Raw genomic sequence first — 18734 nt, 5'->3', positions numbered from 1 at the left:
GGCTTGAAAACCCTAATCTATTATCTTCTATTGTTGAGGTATTGATTTCCCCTAAATTTAGTTTCCTCTTTCTTTTAAAATTAGGGTTCATAACCAAATTGGGGGGGGTTTGCTAGAAAATGAATTATGGTTAATTTCTCCAATTCCTTAGTTAACCTAGTTGTCATTGAGTTATATGATGTGTTTGATTATGAAATTAATGAGTTCATGTGAAAATCTTAGTTAATGAGAAAAGATGAATTTTACTATGTATTGAAATATGGATGAAAATGGTAGGTTGAACTACCCCATGTTGTTGTTAAAGATGAAAGTAGCTCAATGACAAATGGGTTGGGTTTTGGGTTTAGGAAGGCTAGTGATTGAGTATGATTAGGTTGAGCTAGTCAAGTTGTGAATGTAAGCTTATGCATTTTTACGATATGATCATAGGTTGAAGATTGCTTGTGCTTGTTCATTTAGCGTTATTATCTTTGTTGCGGAGGAGGTGAGTATATTTGCATACCCTTATGTCTACGTTGGGTCAATTACCATGAGATGTGAATGTTCCAAGCATGGTAATTGATTTGGCGTGAAGCCCATGTGGGGCATTGTTTATGAGGCCTAAGAACTTTCGGGGCCTAAGAATCCCGATAGTTGATGTGATATGAGGCCTAAGAACCTCCGGGGCCTAAGAATCCAGATAGATATGATTGTTTAGCTTATATGTGTTGTTTGTGTGCAAGGTGAATATGTAAATGTGACATGACGATGCCATAGGTTACATGTGAAAGTCCTTGTACTATGCCCTCCTTCGTATTCGTAAATGTATGCAAGTATATTCACTAAGCCTTTGCTTATATTTTAGTTGTTTACACTTTTATAGGTAGTTCCGGAAAAAGGAACTAGTGTTGTTATTTGAAGGAAGTTGAATTAGAGCTTGAAGTAACTTTGGAAGCTCTTGAAGGTATTTAGGTCATTCTTGGATGAATGACGATATTTTGGTGTAGATCCTAGTTGTCCCCCTCCTTTGGCTCTTGGTACATTCTGGTTTTATGGTGATGTTTTGGTTGTAATTCTGCAAAAGTTTAGGTGTAAAGCTTTTGAAAAATTGTAATTTTGAATGTTGGGCGAAAATGGCGTCAAAATGGGTAAATGACCCATTGATGGTGTTCATGGGTTGTGAAAATAGTTAATGATGTAAATTTGTTCAAATTGAGTCTATAAAGTTCTTGGTAATCTTTGAAAAGTGTTTTATGAAGTTCATGTTGATTTGTGAAGGTTGCAAGTTGTTCATGGTCGAAATGAGTTTTTAGGGTTGCTGTCAAGTGGTCCACTTCGGCGCAGTGGGGTGACTTTGCCCACTGCGGCGCAGTGGAATCCCACGGAAACAATTTTGGTTCTTTCCACTGTGGCGCAGTGGGAGATGTGTCGAACCCACTGCGGTGCAGTGGGGCATGTTCAAGTTCTGGCCGAGGATATCCACTGCGACGCAGTGGGATATAAAAAATAAAATAAAAAATTCTTATGTTTTCGGTTTATCGAGTCTGGTCCTTTCAGTATTTTTCCGGTATTTTCACTATTCAATACCGATCGGTATTCCCGGTATTTTCCGGTATGGATTACCATACCGGTATTTCCGGTATTTTCAAAAAATAAATTTTGATTTTTTAAAAAAATTATTTTTATGATACTTTAATGTTTTCCACGCCGGTATAACTAAAATACCGGTTTTTAAAACATTGGTGACATGTGCTATCCATAAATTCACTATCCTAATCTTGCCCCTTGATTTTTTCACATATCATAATCCAATAGTTAAAAGAATTTTTAGGCTATTTTGTTAGAAGGATTAATCATTTTCCTTTTCTATTAGTTATACTTTGAAGTTTTCTATTTTCCAAGGACTTCATGGATAATCTTGACCTTTAGATTAAAAGTAAGGACCAAAAATTAAAAAGTGATCATTAAATTTTGACCTTTAATTTTCATTCAACGGTCAAAATTTTTCCAACTTAATTCAAGTTGCAGAATTAACTTGGAGGAATCACTTCCTATTTTTCTATCAGTTATACATGGTAGTTTTTTTAACAGTTAAGGTCATCCCTATCAGTTAAACTTTGATGGGTTGATCGGACATAAAGTTGAAAAAAAATATATTAAACAAAATGGAAGGTGAACGACTAAGCTGTTATACCATCGGATAGTCGGTGGAAAGAAAACATGCACTAGCCAATCACAACATGCGAATCAAAAGGGGGGAAAATCTAGGCAAGTTGATGACCCAGCTACCAGATACCTAGCTTCACTATTCATGCGAAAAATTTGTATATAGATTATAATATAATCTATATCAATCTTTCTAAAATGTCATAACTTTACTAGGAAACCATGAACATGAAATCCATTCATGATAATAGTTAGATTATGAGACTTAGTATAATTCGTAAGCCATTTCATTATCTACATATCTTGGTACTACATGAAATCCATTCATGATAATAGTTAGATTATGAGACTTAGTATAATTCGTAAGCCATTTCATTATCTACATATCTTGGTACTATAGTAGTACCCACGTAATGTGACGGTGGTAATGGCAACGGTTGGTGGCGATGGTGGTGGTGACAGGTGGCGGCAGTAACGACGGTAGAGATAGAGGTGTGATTATTTATCTATATTATAAAAGAAATAACCTTTTTTTAACATTTTAAGTTTCAACATTTCATTTATATTTGTATTATATTATAAAGCAAATAACATTTGCTTAATCTATACATCTATATTATATTATAAAACAAATAATCTTTGCTTTCAACATTTCATCAAAATCAAATTACATCAATAACCTACACTACTCGCCGTCATCGCACCGACGTCACAACAGCCAACACTAATCTCCGCTGCCACCGCCGCTCACCACCACCACCCGTCACCGTCGCGCCATTACAACACTAATGTGCGTGTAACGTTTGAGTTAATGTAAAAAGAGGGTAAAGGCGTAAAGATACTAAGGTTGTTTAAGGCTAAGGGTATTTTACATATAAAAAAATGTTGAATTTCCTAAAATAGAGGAAGCTGGTTTGCTTTATAAAGGATTATAGATATAGATATAGATATAGATATAGATGAGTCTTTATCATGTCGATCTTAGACATCCCAAGGTGTTGTAACTTTCCATACATAATCATCATGTCGATCATCTTGTGGCTACTCTCTTTATATATATATATAGGTTTTAGGTAAAATAAAACAAGTATTAAAGTAAAACAAATAAAACAATAGGTTTTTCTTGACTGAAGATCACCGTGCAACATGAAAATCATTGTGCATCAATTGCTTCGTGAATCTTCGTGCATCAATTTAACCATGATTCAAGGGTCAAGATCATGTCTTATTTGTTTTACTTTAATATTTGTTTTACAATACCCAACCCCTATATATATATATATATATATATATATATTATTTATTTTTTTGAAGCAATTCTTCTCCTTTATCTCTCAAAATATAGACTTGAGCTCCCTTGTATGATTGTTTATCGTTAATCCAATAAATTTGTTAAACACTCATTTTTGGAATGTGTCAATGTTAGACGAAGCTATGCACTGTTTTTCTTTTTTCAAACAGCTATGCACAATTTTTTTTCCGAACAACTATGCACTATTATTCTTTACTAATTAGTTAGAGTTAGTATATGATTGAGCATTCACTTTTTTTACTCTACGTCTAAAGTGTACACCTCAATTGTCTTTACATTAATAATTTACCTTATTTGCCATTGTCACCACTAATCACTACCTCCTGTCACAATGTATTTTTACCATATACAACCTATGTGTTTTGTTCATAAATTCACGCAACAAAAAAAGGTATAGACGCATTCTACTACCGTTTTTTTAAAGATACCTTTGTAACGCGCGAGTATATATTGGTCTAGTCAAATCTATTATATTTTAATTAATTTTTTATTGGTTAATAATGATGATGAGACTTAACTACCATAATTAGGTTTTATTTAAATATTTTTTGGGGAAAAATTTAATGCTTATAAAGTATTTTTTTTTTACTTTTGATAATTTTTATCAATTTTATATTTCCAAAAGAAAGATGCTAATTACGATAATAAGCATACAAAATTTGTATCTACCTTTTGAAAAACATATATTATAATAATACGAGGTGCGTAACACGACCAGGGCAAAAAACGGTAACCCGACCAGGCAGTATTAGCGGCGACATCGCCGCTAATGCTGCGGACTCCATCTGACGCACAGCAGTTACTTTTGACTGTTGACAAGACCTTTGACTAAGACGTCGTCGCTAATGCTAAAACCTATTTTTCTTTTAAACCAACCGCAGAACCCAAACTGGACGATTCAAACAAAAAAACCCCACATCCGGCCACCCCAATTTTCTCTCCATATTCCAGCCATCAACCCATTTTCCAGCTATCACCCTCTCTATCAAGAATCTGGCCACCCCCACTTTCTTTTTGGTGACGAAATTCCGACCACCCGCTTCTAGTTTTGCCCATCAAATCTAGTTTGTCATTGTGTTTACTTGAGTATCTTGTATCCAATTTGTTCATTGTATTGTGAATCTGTTTATGTGAAGAAAAGAAGGAACAAATAAGAAAAGTGTTGAGATTTAATTTTCATAAACGGATTTTTGTTTAAAAAGTTTAACTAAGTAAGAGAGAAATCAAAAAAATTGTGTCGAATTTTTGTTTGAGAGAAAGAAAGTGATACATATTTTTTTTTTAAAATGGCCGTTGTTATTTAATGTGCAAAAACTTGTTTTTAATTTGTAAGATAAAGTCATCTCGTGAATGATAGTATCACGCGTGTTCTGAATTTGTGTAACACCCCACTATTTTTAAGGTAATAGAAAATTTACCCTTTTTATAGTTTTAACATTAAATTAATTTCCTATTATTTTGTTTTGAGATAAGGGTTAATTTAGTTGGAACTTTAGTGGATAGCGGGTATAATACCCTTTTATTTTAAAAGAAAACGTGGCCATCGGGAGGGAGAATCCAGCCACTTTAGTTGATGAACCTTTATCCTCATTATTCTCTAAAAACTTCTCCATCTTTCTTTTAATTCTTCTAACATCTTTTGATTAATCAAGGAGTAAGACATTAAATAATTCTTCTAAATTCAATTAGTTAATTCAAATAATAAATAAGCAATTGAGGGTTCATATTATGGTTGTGGTGGCCGAATTTAAGGAGAAGAAAAAGAGAAATTGAAGATTTTATCTTGTTTAAGTGTTCTTGGAGGGAAGTAATTCTTTCTAATTATCGAATTATAATCTAAGGTTTTTATTTATGAAATTAGGGTTCTTGAACATTATAATTTGGGGTTTTCTATTGTTTGAGGTTTTAAGTAAAACCCTAATAAATTTGATTGAGAATTTGATAAATTGATTGAGGTAAGTATGTTGGTAATAAGAAAACCCCATAGTTAGAACCTCATAATTTTGGTGTTTGGCTAGTAGATGAAATATGAAGTTACCTTATGAGAATTTGATCTTTAAAGATTTTGGAATAGCCAAACACCATGATACTAGAGCATGGTAAAACTAGTTAGATGATTATGAAAGGATTGAGTTATTGAACTTATAAGATAAATGTGTTGAATTATGTATAGGTGATGAAAAACATTTTATGGGATCAAGTAACCATTTAGTGTCATCTAGCAATACTCAAGGTGAGTGCATATGCATGTGTTTATAGTTATGATATGAAGGGCATAGGTGAATGAATTCCTATGTCCTAATTGTATGTTGTATTGAGTAAGACTAGTAGATGATGTACCTACTAGCAACTATCTGAATTTGTGTGTGTAAGACTAGTAGATGATGTACCTACTAGCAAACATTTGTGGTTGAGTAAGACTAGTAGATGATGAGATACCTACTAGCAAATATTTGATATTGTGCAAGACTAGTAGACGGAATGATACCTACTAGCATGTATACCTGGCCAAGTAGAGAATCTTGATTTTGTATTGTGGTTGTAACTTGATGGTTGTATGAATGTCTTAGTTTATTGTATGCATTTAGTTTTGCATAGCTTGATATTGATTATGTCTATATGCATTCACTAAGCTTTATTGCTTATGTTTTAGTTGTTTAACATTTTTAGGAGTTGGTAGTAGTAGCAAGAGCAAGGAACCGGTCGGGTAAAGCTAGAGCGGAAGGTTTTAAAGAATTGGAAGGTTGACATCTTGGGTAATTCCTGTAGACAATCATTTGGTACATTTTGGCTCTTGATACTTGTTGTTTTTGGTAAAACAAGTATATTATTATGTTTTGGAAGTTATGAGTTTTGTTGAATTATGTATGCAACTAAAAAGGGTTAAATCGCCAATTTGCCACTTTTGTTAACTACGGGCGAATGACCCGTTTGGTCGTTTTGATATATATTTCAATGGTTAAGGTTTTGGACCTATCAATTATGTTGTAATATATGATTTTACTCATTTTGGTGTTTTGGTTTAAAGAATTTGAAGCATTGAAAGTGAAATATGGATTTTTGGCTAAAATGGAAATGTGCAGGTCGGACCATAAATTTACGGTCCCTGACCAGAAATTTACGGCCCTTGAAATTTTGAGTTGTTTTCAAACAGGGACGAAAAAAATCAAAGAGCAAATTACGGTGCAAATTTTACGGCTAATTGTAATTTAAGCCGTAAATTTACGGCCATGGACCATAAATTTACGGCCAAAAAAAAAAAATCGTATTTTTCTTAAATTAAGTCGAGTCGTTTCAATTTGTAACATTGGTCAATCATTTTTAATGGTCAAATTCATTTCCTTCAATAAAGTAACTTGGTTGCAAACGTGAAGTGTGGTACTTTCAAGAAAAGTTGTCAAATTCATTACTATTATATCGTGGGAGAAAATAATCCCAAATGTCACGTCATAAGCATTAACGGCGACGTCACCGATAATACCTGTGACATGACATCTTGGGATCGAGCGATGTCAGTCATTATTGCATGCATGTCGGGATCGTCACGTCATCAACATTAGTGACGATGTCACCGCTAATGCCTTACCCTGTCGTGGACCCTGTGCCCGTACATATTATCCCTTTTTGCCGATATTTTTCTAAAAAAATCCTCAAATTTTCTTTAAAATCAAACATAAAAAAGAAAACAAAAATGGCGGCTTCACTGACAATCAATAATATCATCACCAAAAAGCCCTTTCGATTCAATTACAGTAGTAATCATCGTATTCCTGTTGCTAAACATTCTCCATCAAGCAGCAACAACAAAAGCAGCAGCTACAGCATAACCTTGCTTCCTGGTGATGGAATTGGCCCTGAAGTCATTTCTGTTGCCAAAAAGGTTCTTACTCTTGCTGCCTCTATTGAAGGTATTTCTGTATCTATATCTATATTTCTGTATCTATACGTATATATATATATTTTGGAATGAATGGTTGACTCTTGGTGCTTCAATGCATATATGTAGGTAGGTTTTAGGTAAAATAAAATAACTATTAAAGTAAAACAAATAAAACAATAAATTTTTCTTCAGTGATAATCACCGTGCGTCATGGAAATCATTGTACATCAATTGCTAAGTGAATCTTCGTGCATCAGTTTCACCATGATCTAGGGTCAAGATCTTGTCTTATTTGTTTTACCTTAATACTTGTTTTCCAATACCTAACCCCTATGTATGTATGTATAATGTATGTGTTAAATAAGTTTTTAAGATAAAAATGATTAATTTTTTTTTCTTTTTTATTTATTTATTTTAATTAGGGATTGAGTTTAAGTTCAATGAGAAGTTGATGGGAGGTGCTGCATTGGATTCCACCGGAGTTCCGTTACCTGAAGAAACTCTAGAAGCTGCTAAGCAATCTGATGCTGTTCTTCTTGGTGCAATCGGCGGGTTAGACACCTTTTTGTAAAATATAGATTATTTAACGTATTGTATCGATTATGAGTTTACTCAAAAGTATTTCAAGTTAGCTATAAAATCAGCTTACTGTTTGTTATAGTTTTAGCTTACACTTAAGCTAGGCACTTATTATTTAAATCAGGTCTTAATGATGTTAGTGTTTGGAGTTTTATATCCAAGAAACACACTATGCCATATAAAAGACTCCAAAGACGTTACCTTTTTATAAAATCACCCATGTTTGTGTGTGTGACAATAGAAGTACCAACCAATACTTCTGGTTTTGTAATTGATAACACCGTGGTAATCCAACACGACACTGATCTACATGTTTCTGAACTCTTTAGTAAAGGAGGTGACAAAATGAATGGGGTTTGGGTGGGTGGAAAACAGGTCTAAGTAACTGCTATAATGATGTATGTACTTAGATTCCTTGTTATACTTAAGTAATAGCTCATTGTAAGTTTTTTCTAGTTTCACATGCAATTCTGCAACATTTGTACTTAGATTTCTTGTTGTACTATGCTATTTTATTGTTAGCATTTTCAATAAGCACTTTGTAAGAGGAATCTATCAATGCTAGTACAAACATGTGTTGCCACCCTTTCCTTGGGATCACAATATTCCTTTTCCTGTCAAACAAAATAATATCTATTAAAAATCATCTCATGAGTCGTGAGGTTTAATAGCTTACTGCTAGCAAAAAAAAAAAACAAACTGATGTTATGATCATCGACCAAGTATGGGATTGGTTAATGGTTTACAAGTCTAGGTGTCCCCTCCTCCTATGAGCTAGGTTTTTGGAGTGAGTTCTACATCTAGCTTATGGCATAATTCGGGCCTAGTATGGGATGGGTTTCGTATCAATTAAGTCCCTTCTTATTTCTTACAGTAATATGTGACAGGACGAGTAGGAAATCAAGATATAAGCTGACATGAACAATGTATATGAATAATTAATATAACTATTATCAACTTGCACGAATTGTGTATCCTATAAGAACAAATCCCAAATTTTTGTATAAGAGCAGCTGCATCGAACAGATTACACCAAGCAGTAAGACTTTTAGCAAAAGTAGCATTTTTTTTTTAATACAATACTAATATTAATGGAAATGTTTCAATCTTATGGCATGCAATGACAATGATAATCTAAATATTTTAAGAAAACAATTTAAGAGGTTGTATAGTATGAACTTTGACTACTTTAAGCCTGTTTGACCTGTTCAACCCATTTGGCAATTTTCCTTTTTAGCAAAATAATCTACTGACCCATTTGAGATTAATGTACCCCAACCACTCCATTCATAAGTAGATGACTAAAGCTCATAATAGGCTCTTTCAGTTGAAGGAGGAATATCACTCCATGCATAATATGTATCATTGATGTATATTTACAGGGTTTAAGTTTTGATTCATTTTGTGTTTTGATTGGATGGACTAAAGGTACAAGTGGGATTATAACGAGAAACATCTAAAGCCTGAGACCGGATTGCTTCAGCTTCGTGAAGGTCTTAAAGTATTTGCGAATCTAAGACCCGCGACTGTTCTGCCACAGGTATGTTAGTCATTGACATGGAAATACTTGAATATGGTATTTGTTCAATTCTCAAGCATGATTAGCTTATCATGATGGAGGCTGAATAAGAAAAAATTTGTTTTTTGTGAACTTGAACTTCAGATAATATACTTTTTAAGTAAGGATGTAATTCTTGTGAGCCTAGTATCTAATATTAAAAGAAAAGTGCGTATATAACGGTTTCTAGTTACGCAACATGCATTTCTACAGAGATGGAGGCAACGTTTAGTTTGTTTTTTATTTTCTTAGAAAGTTGCATTCTGTACGTTGATGGATGAAAAAGGTCAAGTTTGTAAAATGAATGTTCAGATCTCCGTCTACTCTACTACTACTACTAGTCACTACTTTTATCTTTTATATTATTGTTATCATTATTATTTTTGCAAACAAATACATAATACACATTAGCAATCCAATCTGAAACAGCCAAGGAGCTAAAACTAACTGTAATACGGTTTCCAATTGGGTAAGCACTACAAGTTTCAGAGTACTATCTATCTTTACATAAAATACACACATTGCTTCTGAAAGCAGCACCAATATGTTATCATAATATACCTTGTTATCGCTGACTCGCTGTCACATAAGCATACACCAAATGTTCTATTCTTCTGGTTTTTTCTCTTGTTGTAAAAGTTTCTCAGTTGTCACGCGCCCAAAAACCACGTATGTCTAAGCATGATGGCAACAGTTCCACCCAGTTTGCAGGATGATAAATCTGAAAATGTGATCCTCAGAGGGTCAGCCGGCTTTACCATATCCCAGATTTCATCACAAACATCCTCTATGTATAATTTATAGTTTCCACCCTCGATCCATTTCTGGTGCGCGTCTCTGAAGAGTGTGTGAATATCAGCTACCCTCTTGCATGAAGATCTAGACATCTAAACCGATATGTTATACCCTTTGGAGTATCTTTGCTCTCCAGGGCTAGAATAAAGTTAATAAAACTATCAAAGTCTATCTCTAAACTGCTTCTATTTCCTTTTTTATCAAATTCCTTTTGGTAGAAATGTTTGTAAGTGTCCCATCTGCATACTATTAAAGTTCCTGTTTACTTAGGGTACCATTTTTGATCTTTATCAAGTGCAATAAACAATAAACATATCGCATATATGCTGTGCAGATGTTAGAGACAACCAGTTTTCTATCAGTACCTTCTTCCTTGCTTTCCTGGTGCAATTCCGTTAGTTCTTGAAGACAGTTACTAAGGAGCACCTCTTTTATTTACACCTTTTCTCATCTATTGGGATCACAAAAGAAATTTTGTGCCGCTATGCGGGTATGCATTCCAATAAGGTTTTCAGTGATTCCACGTAGTTGAGCTAAATTAGGAGCAAGACCTCGAACTTAAGATTCCATCTCCTTAGGTAGAAGGAAAACCATCAGAATCCTCGTCAAGCTCACTCATATTAATTCTGGCCTGAGTAAGGGAAACTGTGCCATTACATACAGATAAAAAAGGCAGAGTGATTATTCTTCCTGATTCATCCTTTTCAAGCTTTATAAAATTTGAAGGACTAAAAGAGCGACGGCATTTGGGCCTATCTGTTCTGTACATACAGAGACGGTGTGGCAGAAGTCTTCATGTTTCATCTTCTCTGCACTGGTTGCATTATCAATAACACAATTCCTCTTAGGCAAACCCACATAGCATCCAGATATCAGATCATCAGCATTCAGCAGATTATCAGATTGCTTCTTTAGAAAACGATATTCGCCAACATTTGGACTCTACGGCTGATAGAACCTTCCTCGGGTTTCTTCTTTTATAAACTTGTGATTGTGCTAGATTTGGCTCTCTTTTGTTGCTTCTCTTTTTATATATCAAGCAAGATTCTTTTTTTAAGCTCCATTAGAGCTTTGGAACTGATACAAGCACCGGATTCGGTATGACGGCGGAGATTACAGACCCAAAGAATGAAAAACGCCGGTGGAATCTTCTAGAAAGCCACTGATGATGCATCGTGACCTTCGCCGTCACTTGAACCACTATACATTTCCATGTTTAGTAACTTAATATTATAGATATAGATATAAGCCCTTGACAACTTCTATTTTCTTTTTTAATTTTTGACAAATAGTTCTTTTATAACTAGCATCTGGAGCCCTTCCTATTCAGGTTGCAGTTTCATATTTACCATACTAATTATTTGGTACCATCGGACTTACCTTGTTGTCCACTTACACATTTGGTAGCATCAAGCTCCCAGGTTTTGTATATATAAATGAGGCTCATACATCATAACTTGCTCCTGAACTAGAGAGAAAATCAGCAGTATGCTACACCAATGATGAGATAATCTGGAATATATGTCATGCTTCTGTTTGAATTTATCAGATGTCAAGCAATAAACTTAAATCTTTTCTTAATATTTACTATTGAAGTATTCAGAGTAAGTGTATAGAAAAATTTGCATGGCAGTATCATGAAGGTAGTTGACAGTTAAAAATCTGCAACACTTTTCAAACAGCAGGGATTGTTAACTAGTTTACTGCTTTTAGTCTTTGTCATCTAATCACAAAGTATGCACCTTTTGTTAGGAACAGCCCTTAGCCATAGCACAGCGGAAGCAATTTAACAAGAAGATAACAACGGAAAATAGATAAACGACACACGAGATTTAACCTGGTTCGGCCCCAGTGGGGGGCCTAGTCCACCGGCTGCAACTAGGTTATTTTATTAAGCTCGGAACCATTAAAAATTACAATTACAATTGATGGGTATATATAGGAGGACAACTAGGGTTTCTTGCTTGGTGAATTAGGAAACCTAATGGGCTTCCTAACCAGCCAACTAAAAAGAGCCCTAAAGCCAAACACAGGCCCGTAAGGGCTTCACACCCAACAATCTCCCACTTGAAGGCCTTGCGATAAATTTCAGCCCGCCATTCAAGCAAACAATATCCCCATCATCCAGTAACTCCAGTAATCTTCAAATAACCGAAATCATCAAGCCTTCAGTTCCAAGAACAAACTAAAACTTCAAAACAGAAGTTTCCCAAGTCTTCAGTTCTTCATGAACAAGCTAAGATTTCAATAAAAACATATAGGAACAGAAGTCTTCACAGGTCCAGCTCCCAAGAACAAACCAAACTTCAATCCATGCATCCCAAATGTACCTAGTTGCAACGACCCTTTTCACCTGAAAGGCCCATTGAAGCTATAAACCGCTCCAATATAGTCAGACACAACTGACTCAGTCATGGCAAAGTCCACCAATGACTCATCCTCAATCTCAACCGGCTCCTACTGATTTCAAATACTGGCTCCAGAGACTCCAAAGGAACAACACTCTCCACTAGCGGTAGCATCACAGGAGAGATTTCATTCGGAACCCTGGTCTTCAGAACTTAACGTCGATCTCAACAAATGTCAAAACACTCGTCGTGCTCCCACTGTTACAAAATCCCGTCCAAGTTCAAACTTCCGAATACGCTCAAACATATTACCTACCTGAAAGTCCCAGAGTCCTCTACCGCACGCCAGACTCGTATAACTCTCGAATCCCCGAGCCAAGACTTTTCTCCGAAAGTTGGTTCAGTCTTCCGGTAGTGCAGTAATTTGCACACTCCAAAAGTCTAATCAACAACATAGTGCTTCACTACAGTAGGTAACATTAAATGAAGCAAACCAAAATCTGTAACAAGAGTCTTCACTGCCTTCCAATGAGTCCCAATGCATCAACCCAGACACATTCCCATAAGCAGAATTTTATCAACATCACGCGACTCTAAAACCCTGAGCACCTCATACAACCCCACAAGTGAACTACGCACAGCTCCCACTGTCCCTGTTATTTTAACCCATGCTAACCCAGACTTCATGAGACAAACCTCCGCTCGTATTCAACCAGCGAAAACCTTCGCCTAATACTAGTACAAAGATCCACTCAAAAGTCAAATCACTGATCAAAACTAAACAATGAATAACATCCACAGTTCCAGACCAGTTAACAGCGAACGATCAATAACAGCAGTAGAGAAAACAAACGTTAGTTCCATGACTTGACTAGCTTTTTTCACTCGTGTCGACACTAGCAACCGGAACGGGACACTCAAACCAAAGCACTCCAAACCCGCTAGCTCTATATTCTTCAAAAAACGGTATTACATCCAACAGAAATCCAATCCACTCCAAAACACCTGTATATACCCGGTCGAACAAAGGTTTAACCCTAATCAACCTAATACCTTGTTTCAATGGACTAACTTCAAACGATGGTACTTATCTTCTTTTCCTTTCTAATCGATCAAGGTAATATCACAGCAACAAACTTAGTAACAACCACTCGCAAAAAACCACACTCTAATCGTGAACCAGAATAACCCGAGATACAACTCAAACAATAACCGAACAAAGACAGGACATCGACCTCTGATTTACGACGAACAAGAATGTCATGATGGTAACCAAGAACAGTAGCCAAATACCTTCTCGAACAAGAAACAAAACAGTGCTTTTATCATCTTCCAATCGATCAATAACACCAAATAACCCCAAAAAACCAAGAACCCTAACAGAATTTCAATCAGTGACGGCTGACAACAACAAAGACAGCTGGAACAGCAGCGGCGGCAGGCGGTTAACAGTGGTGAAACAGCGGCGGAACAACAGCAAAACTGCTGCAAACCAGACCCAGAAACAGATCGAACAAGAAAGAAACGGCAGCAGCACTAATTGCAGCAGCAAAACAGTAGCAATTCAGTGAACAAAGAAGCATTCAGCCCCTTAAACGCGATCACAAGAGCAGCCAACCAAATCAGCAGCAGCTACAAACAGCCACAAACAGCGACGAACAAGGGTAGAAGAAACCCTAATCGTGACGGCTGTAGATAAGAGCAGGCTGTGAGAGAAAACGGCGAACAAGAGAGACAAAACCGAAACCCTAATTGCGAATCACAACAACCTGGTCATGGCTGTAAAACAGCAGCAGTTGCTGTAAACAGCAGCTGAACGACAGCAATAAATCAGTAGATACAGCAGGAACAAATCCCGAAAAACAGCAGGTCGGCAGGCTGTAGAAAATCAGCGAACAAGGGAACAAAACAGAACCCTAATCGCGACACATACAACAGCCACGAGCAAAAAACAGAGTCGAATCAAACCTAGCTCTGATGCCACTTGTTAGGAACAACCCTTAGCCATAGCACAGCGGAAGCAATTTAACAAGAAGATAACAACGGAAAATAGATAAACGACACACGAGATTTAACGTGGTTCGGCCCCAGTGGGGGGCCTAGTCCACCGGCTGCAACTAGGTTATTTTATTAAGCTCGGAACCATTAAAAATTACAATTACAATTGATGGGTATATATAGGAGGACAACTAGGGTTTCTTGCTTGGTGAACTAGGAAACCTAATGGGCTTCCTAACCAGCCAACTAAAAAGAGCCCTAAAGCCAAACACAGGCCCGTAAGGGCTTCACACCCAACACCTTTCACTGAAGTGAAGGCAAAAAGTTTAATTTCGTGCACTGTTACTTTTGATTTTTTGTCTAATTGGAGCAACAATCCATGAAACTGCAATTTCCGAAGTGGATAATATATGTATCATTGTTTTAGTCTGGGATTAAATCAACTAGTTACAAAAGATACATGGTTATTTTATTTGGGTGCAAAGTTTTCCGAATTGGGCTAAATTAGTTTGTTTACTCACTACCTAATATTTATCTGACCATGCGTTTTTACTTTAAACAAATGCTACCATAATTGATCATGATTTGCCTATCTAATTTGACCTCTGACATAACTCACTGTTATTTTCATAATCGAGTTTATACTAGATCATTTTTACATTGTCTTCACCAATTTCAGCTAGTAGATGCTTCAACTTTAAAGAAGGAGGTTGCTGAAGGCGTCGACTTGATGGTTGTTAGGGAACTTACAGGAGGTCAGTGTATACATCTCATCATATTTACCTGACCTCAAACACATCTCTTTTTGGTAATTTTGTCTTTAAGAGGCAATTGAAGAAGGATTTCAGCACATGAAAGTTTTTTTTTTAAAAAGAAACCTAAGTCTCCATTATTGTAACTATGTTTGCTTTCAAAAGTTGAACTATTAGATTTCTATGTTTTTACAAAATACAGCAAAAGGCTGTGGCACATGAAGAATTTGATATAGTTTACGTTTTATTATTTAAAATTTAAAAATGTTGATCCAGAATTTCCTTACCAATGTTTACTTCTTGAAGGTATCTACTTTGGAAAGCCAAGGGGATTTGGAACCAATGAAAGTGGTGAGGAGATTGGCTACAACACTGAGGTTTATGCTGCATATGAGGTTGCCTTTTGGTAGAATAACTCTGCTGAAAATTGCATATGGAATGTCATTATTTTTCACACAACAATGTTGCAAAGAAGCAAACACTAGCTCATTATTTATAGTTTTTAATATCTTTCAATTGAATCATGTGTGTCAAGTACGCTGAATTTCTTTCTTTCTTGCTGAGCAGATTGACCGCATAGCTCGTGTTGCATTTGAGACAGCTCGTAAGCGTGGTGGCAAGCTTTGTTCTGTTGACAAAGCAAATGTCTTGGAGGTACAAGGTCCTTTTATAATTTTTCTATAGTTTTATATCTATGTTGACAAAACAGTCCCAGCCCCAGGGCCCGTTAGTGACTCTATCTGAGCTTATGGGTTAGTCTAATCACATGTATATACCGACGCCAAGCTGCTTTCTTAATTATATTTTTGAAAATTGAGCAGGCATCAATGTTTTGGAGGAAAAGGATAATAGCTATAGCAGCTGAATACCCTGATGTTGAGCTTTCTCACATGTATGTTGACAACGCGGCAATGCAGCTTGTCAGGAACCCGAAACAGGTTTTTCTTCCGTAACTATTTGTTGGGAATAGGACGAAATGGGTCAAGTTCAAAATGTGTGGTTTTTTGTACACATTAAACGGGTTATGCTGGGTTTTTATTAACAAGTAGTTGTTAAATATGAATAGAAACGTATTCATACTATTTGAACAATAATCTATAATCTATATATGTGGAGTAAAATGATTTTGGATGTTCTGTATATTTAAAGTATAATTTCAGCTACTTTAAACCTGTTTGTCATAGTTCCATCTTTTTTTAAGCTATATTTTGTTTTTCTTGTTTGCTTGGTTTGAGATAAAACACAACCCAGATCAAAGAACCCATTTATAAGTAGATGGGTTAGTAAGCCACATCTGGATTCTAATTATCGTATTATGCATTCATACAAATTAAAAAGTGAAACAAATAACTCATGGAATCTCCATCTATGTGCAGTTCGACACTATAGTTACGAACAACATATTTGGTGACATTTTATCAGATGAGGCATCCATGATCACTGGAAGTATTGGAATGCTTCCTTCTGCTAGTCTCAGCGAATCGGTATTTAGATCTTGTGCATATGTATCATTGTAACTGTTTTCATAATGGGACCCACAATCACAACTCTACAGGGCAAACATTGCAAACTTTAAATGGTTCAGTAAACAATATGAACTAAATTTGTTTGTAGTATCCATCTTTTTCTATCTTTTCTTTATTAGTTCTTTGTATTCATATGTAGGGACCTGGACTATTTGAACCAATCCATGGTTCTGCTCCTGATATTGCTGGGCAGGTACTCAATGCTGTTGTATTTTCTGTTGTTTATATAAGATAAAAATGTAGTTTTATTTTCTTTTTCTCTTAATGAAAATATATTCTTATTTTAATTTAATATTTTGCAGGATAAAGCAAACCCCTTGGCAACCATTCTTAGTGCTGCAATGCTTTTGAAATATGGTTTGGGTGAAGTGAAGGCAGCTGAGAGGATCGAGTTGGCTGTGCTCGATACTTTAAATAGGGGATTTCGTACCGGTGACATTTATTCAGCTGGAAATGTATGTACGCCGTACCTTTATATGGGTCTTTAGGACATTTCTATTTGGACAACATTTTCTTAAAACATATGTGTCTGACCAAACAGTGCAACCTTCATAAAAGTGACTGTTTATATTTTTGAAATGGTTTAAAATAAAGTTTCACTTGATTAAAAAATGCTTAAAGTAGTCTTGATGCATTGTTTCCCAATTAATGATTATGCCTAAATTTACATGCAGAAATTGGTTGGATGCAAGGAGATGGGTGAAGAAGTGTTAAAATCCGTTGATACAAAGACACCTGCATCAGTGTAAGAAGTCAAATAGTCGATTAAAGAGATGCTGAGGCTTTGTATCTGTCAAAGTGTTCTGTCAAATTTAACGAAATTGCAGTCTTGAAAGAGGTTAGCTTGAAAACGTCCCCGGGTAATTTCATGAGCTTTTTTTTACCATTAATTTATCTCATTTTGAGAGTTAATTATCTTTTGTGATAGTTCATGATTTATTTTCCTGATCAGCATGCATGAATTTTGAGATAGTGTTGTAGTATGTAACATGGTGATTAATTTATCTGCGGAAAAAAGTTGTGTATATGAAGTAATATGAGATTTGGTATCTATTAAAGAAAGGGTATTAGGGGACTAGGAGTGGGGTGGTTTGATCTTATCAACCCTCCCAAAATCAACCAATAAAATCCTTACAACTCAATTTAATCTTTCAACCCTTCCAACCAACCCTCCCAAGTTCCAACCATTTTTACTGCGCTCCATAAATTTTCAACCCTTCCAAATTTATTTTTCTTTTCTCTTTTTTAAATTAAACTAAATAATTTTTTCTAATTTAATAAACATATTATTATTAAATTAAAAATCCATTATATTAGTTAAATTAAATAATAATTTAAAACAAATTATATTTAAAAAACTAACATAATCTGTAAATATATAATACTTGAGGGTATGTTTTGTAAATATTATACTAGCAAACAAAAAGAAAGTAGTGTCAATGTGCTGTGCCTGCCTTTTATCTTCTCCAAATGCTCAACAGTATATATATATTTGTATATATATTTATATATATATATATACATACAACACAGTTTAAAAAAATAAAAAAAGAAAAAAAGAAAAGAAAAACTCCAAACCCATTCCAATGGTCAAAAGAAGGAGATGGTCCCCACGTTTTTTGATTTTATGAGCCGCGGGTTCCGAAACCTCCAAGCAAGCCGCCGAACCATAAAATCTATACCGGTGGTGGTGTTACCGCCGGTATGAAGCCATAAAATCACCAAACCGATGACCACTTCTTATGCCCTTATGATTTTGTGTGAGTTTAGTTTTATTTTGTAAAGCACCACTGTTACAGTGAAATTCACTTTAAGAGAGATTTAGAGAAGAAAAGAGAATT

At 35.3% G+C, this 18734-nt stretch overlaps 1 protein-coding gene, 1 long non-coding RNA gene and 1 pseudogene across 2 annotated transcripts; 2 read left to right on the top strand and 1 right to left on the bottom strand.

Moving 5' to 3' along the window:
- Positions 1-2: 2 nt before the first annotated feature.
- LOC122586769 lies at positions 3-872 on the top strand. Its single transcript, XR_006322066.1, has 3 exons — positions 3-38; positions 430-484; positions 863-872. It is a non-coding gene; the product is annotated as an uncharacterized LOC122586769 (long non-coding RNA).
- A 6229-nt stretch (positions 873-7101) lies between these two features.
- Positions 7102-17918, top strand: LOC122590085 (3-isopropylmalate dehydrogenase 2, chloroplastic-like). Its single transcript, XM_043762417.1, has 11 exons — positions 7102-7365; positions 7760-7889; positions 9345-9456; positions 15295-15370; positions 15674-15762; positions 15935-16021; positions 16189-16305; positions 16744-16851; positions 17033-17086; positions 17196-17348; positions 17568-17918. Exons 1-11 carry the CDS (start codon positions 7149-7151, stop codon positions 17640-17642), a joined length of 1218 nt encoding a protein of 405 aa, XP_043618352.1. The 5' UTR covers positions 7102-7148; the 3' UTR covers positions 17643-17918.
- LOC122587167 lies at positions 10081-11477 on the bottom strand (annotated as a pseudogene).
- Positions 17919-18734: the final 816 nt, after the last annotated feature.

This window comes from Erigeron canadensis, chromosome 2 (genome assembly GCF_010389155.1).
Source record: "Erigeron canadensis isolate Cc75 chromosome 2, C_canadensis_v1, whole genome shotgun sequence".
Classification (NCBI taxonomy): domain Eukaryota; kingdom Viridiplantae; phylum Streptophyta; class Magnoliopsida; order Asterales; family Asteraceae; genus Erigeron; species Erigeron canadensis.
This window is presented reverse-complemented; position numbering and strand designations above follow the sequence as displayed.

Excerpts from the sequence above, each read along its gene's own strand:
- LOC122590085 (XM_043762417.1), top strand. The coding sequence starts at position 7,149 with ATGGCGGCTTCACTGACAATCAATAATATCATCACCAAAAAGCCCTTT. Across the intron at positions 7,890-9,344 it reads CTTCTTGGTGCAATCGGCGG|GTACAAGTGGGATTATAACG; the intron begins GTTAGACACCTT and ends GATGGACTAAAG. Across the intron at positions 17,087-17,195 it reads CTCCTGATATTGCTGGGCAG|GATAAAGCAAACCCCTTGGC; the intron begins GTACTCAATGCT and ends AATATTTTGCAG.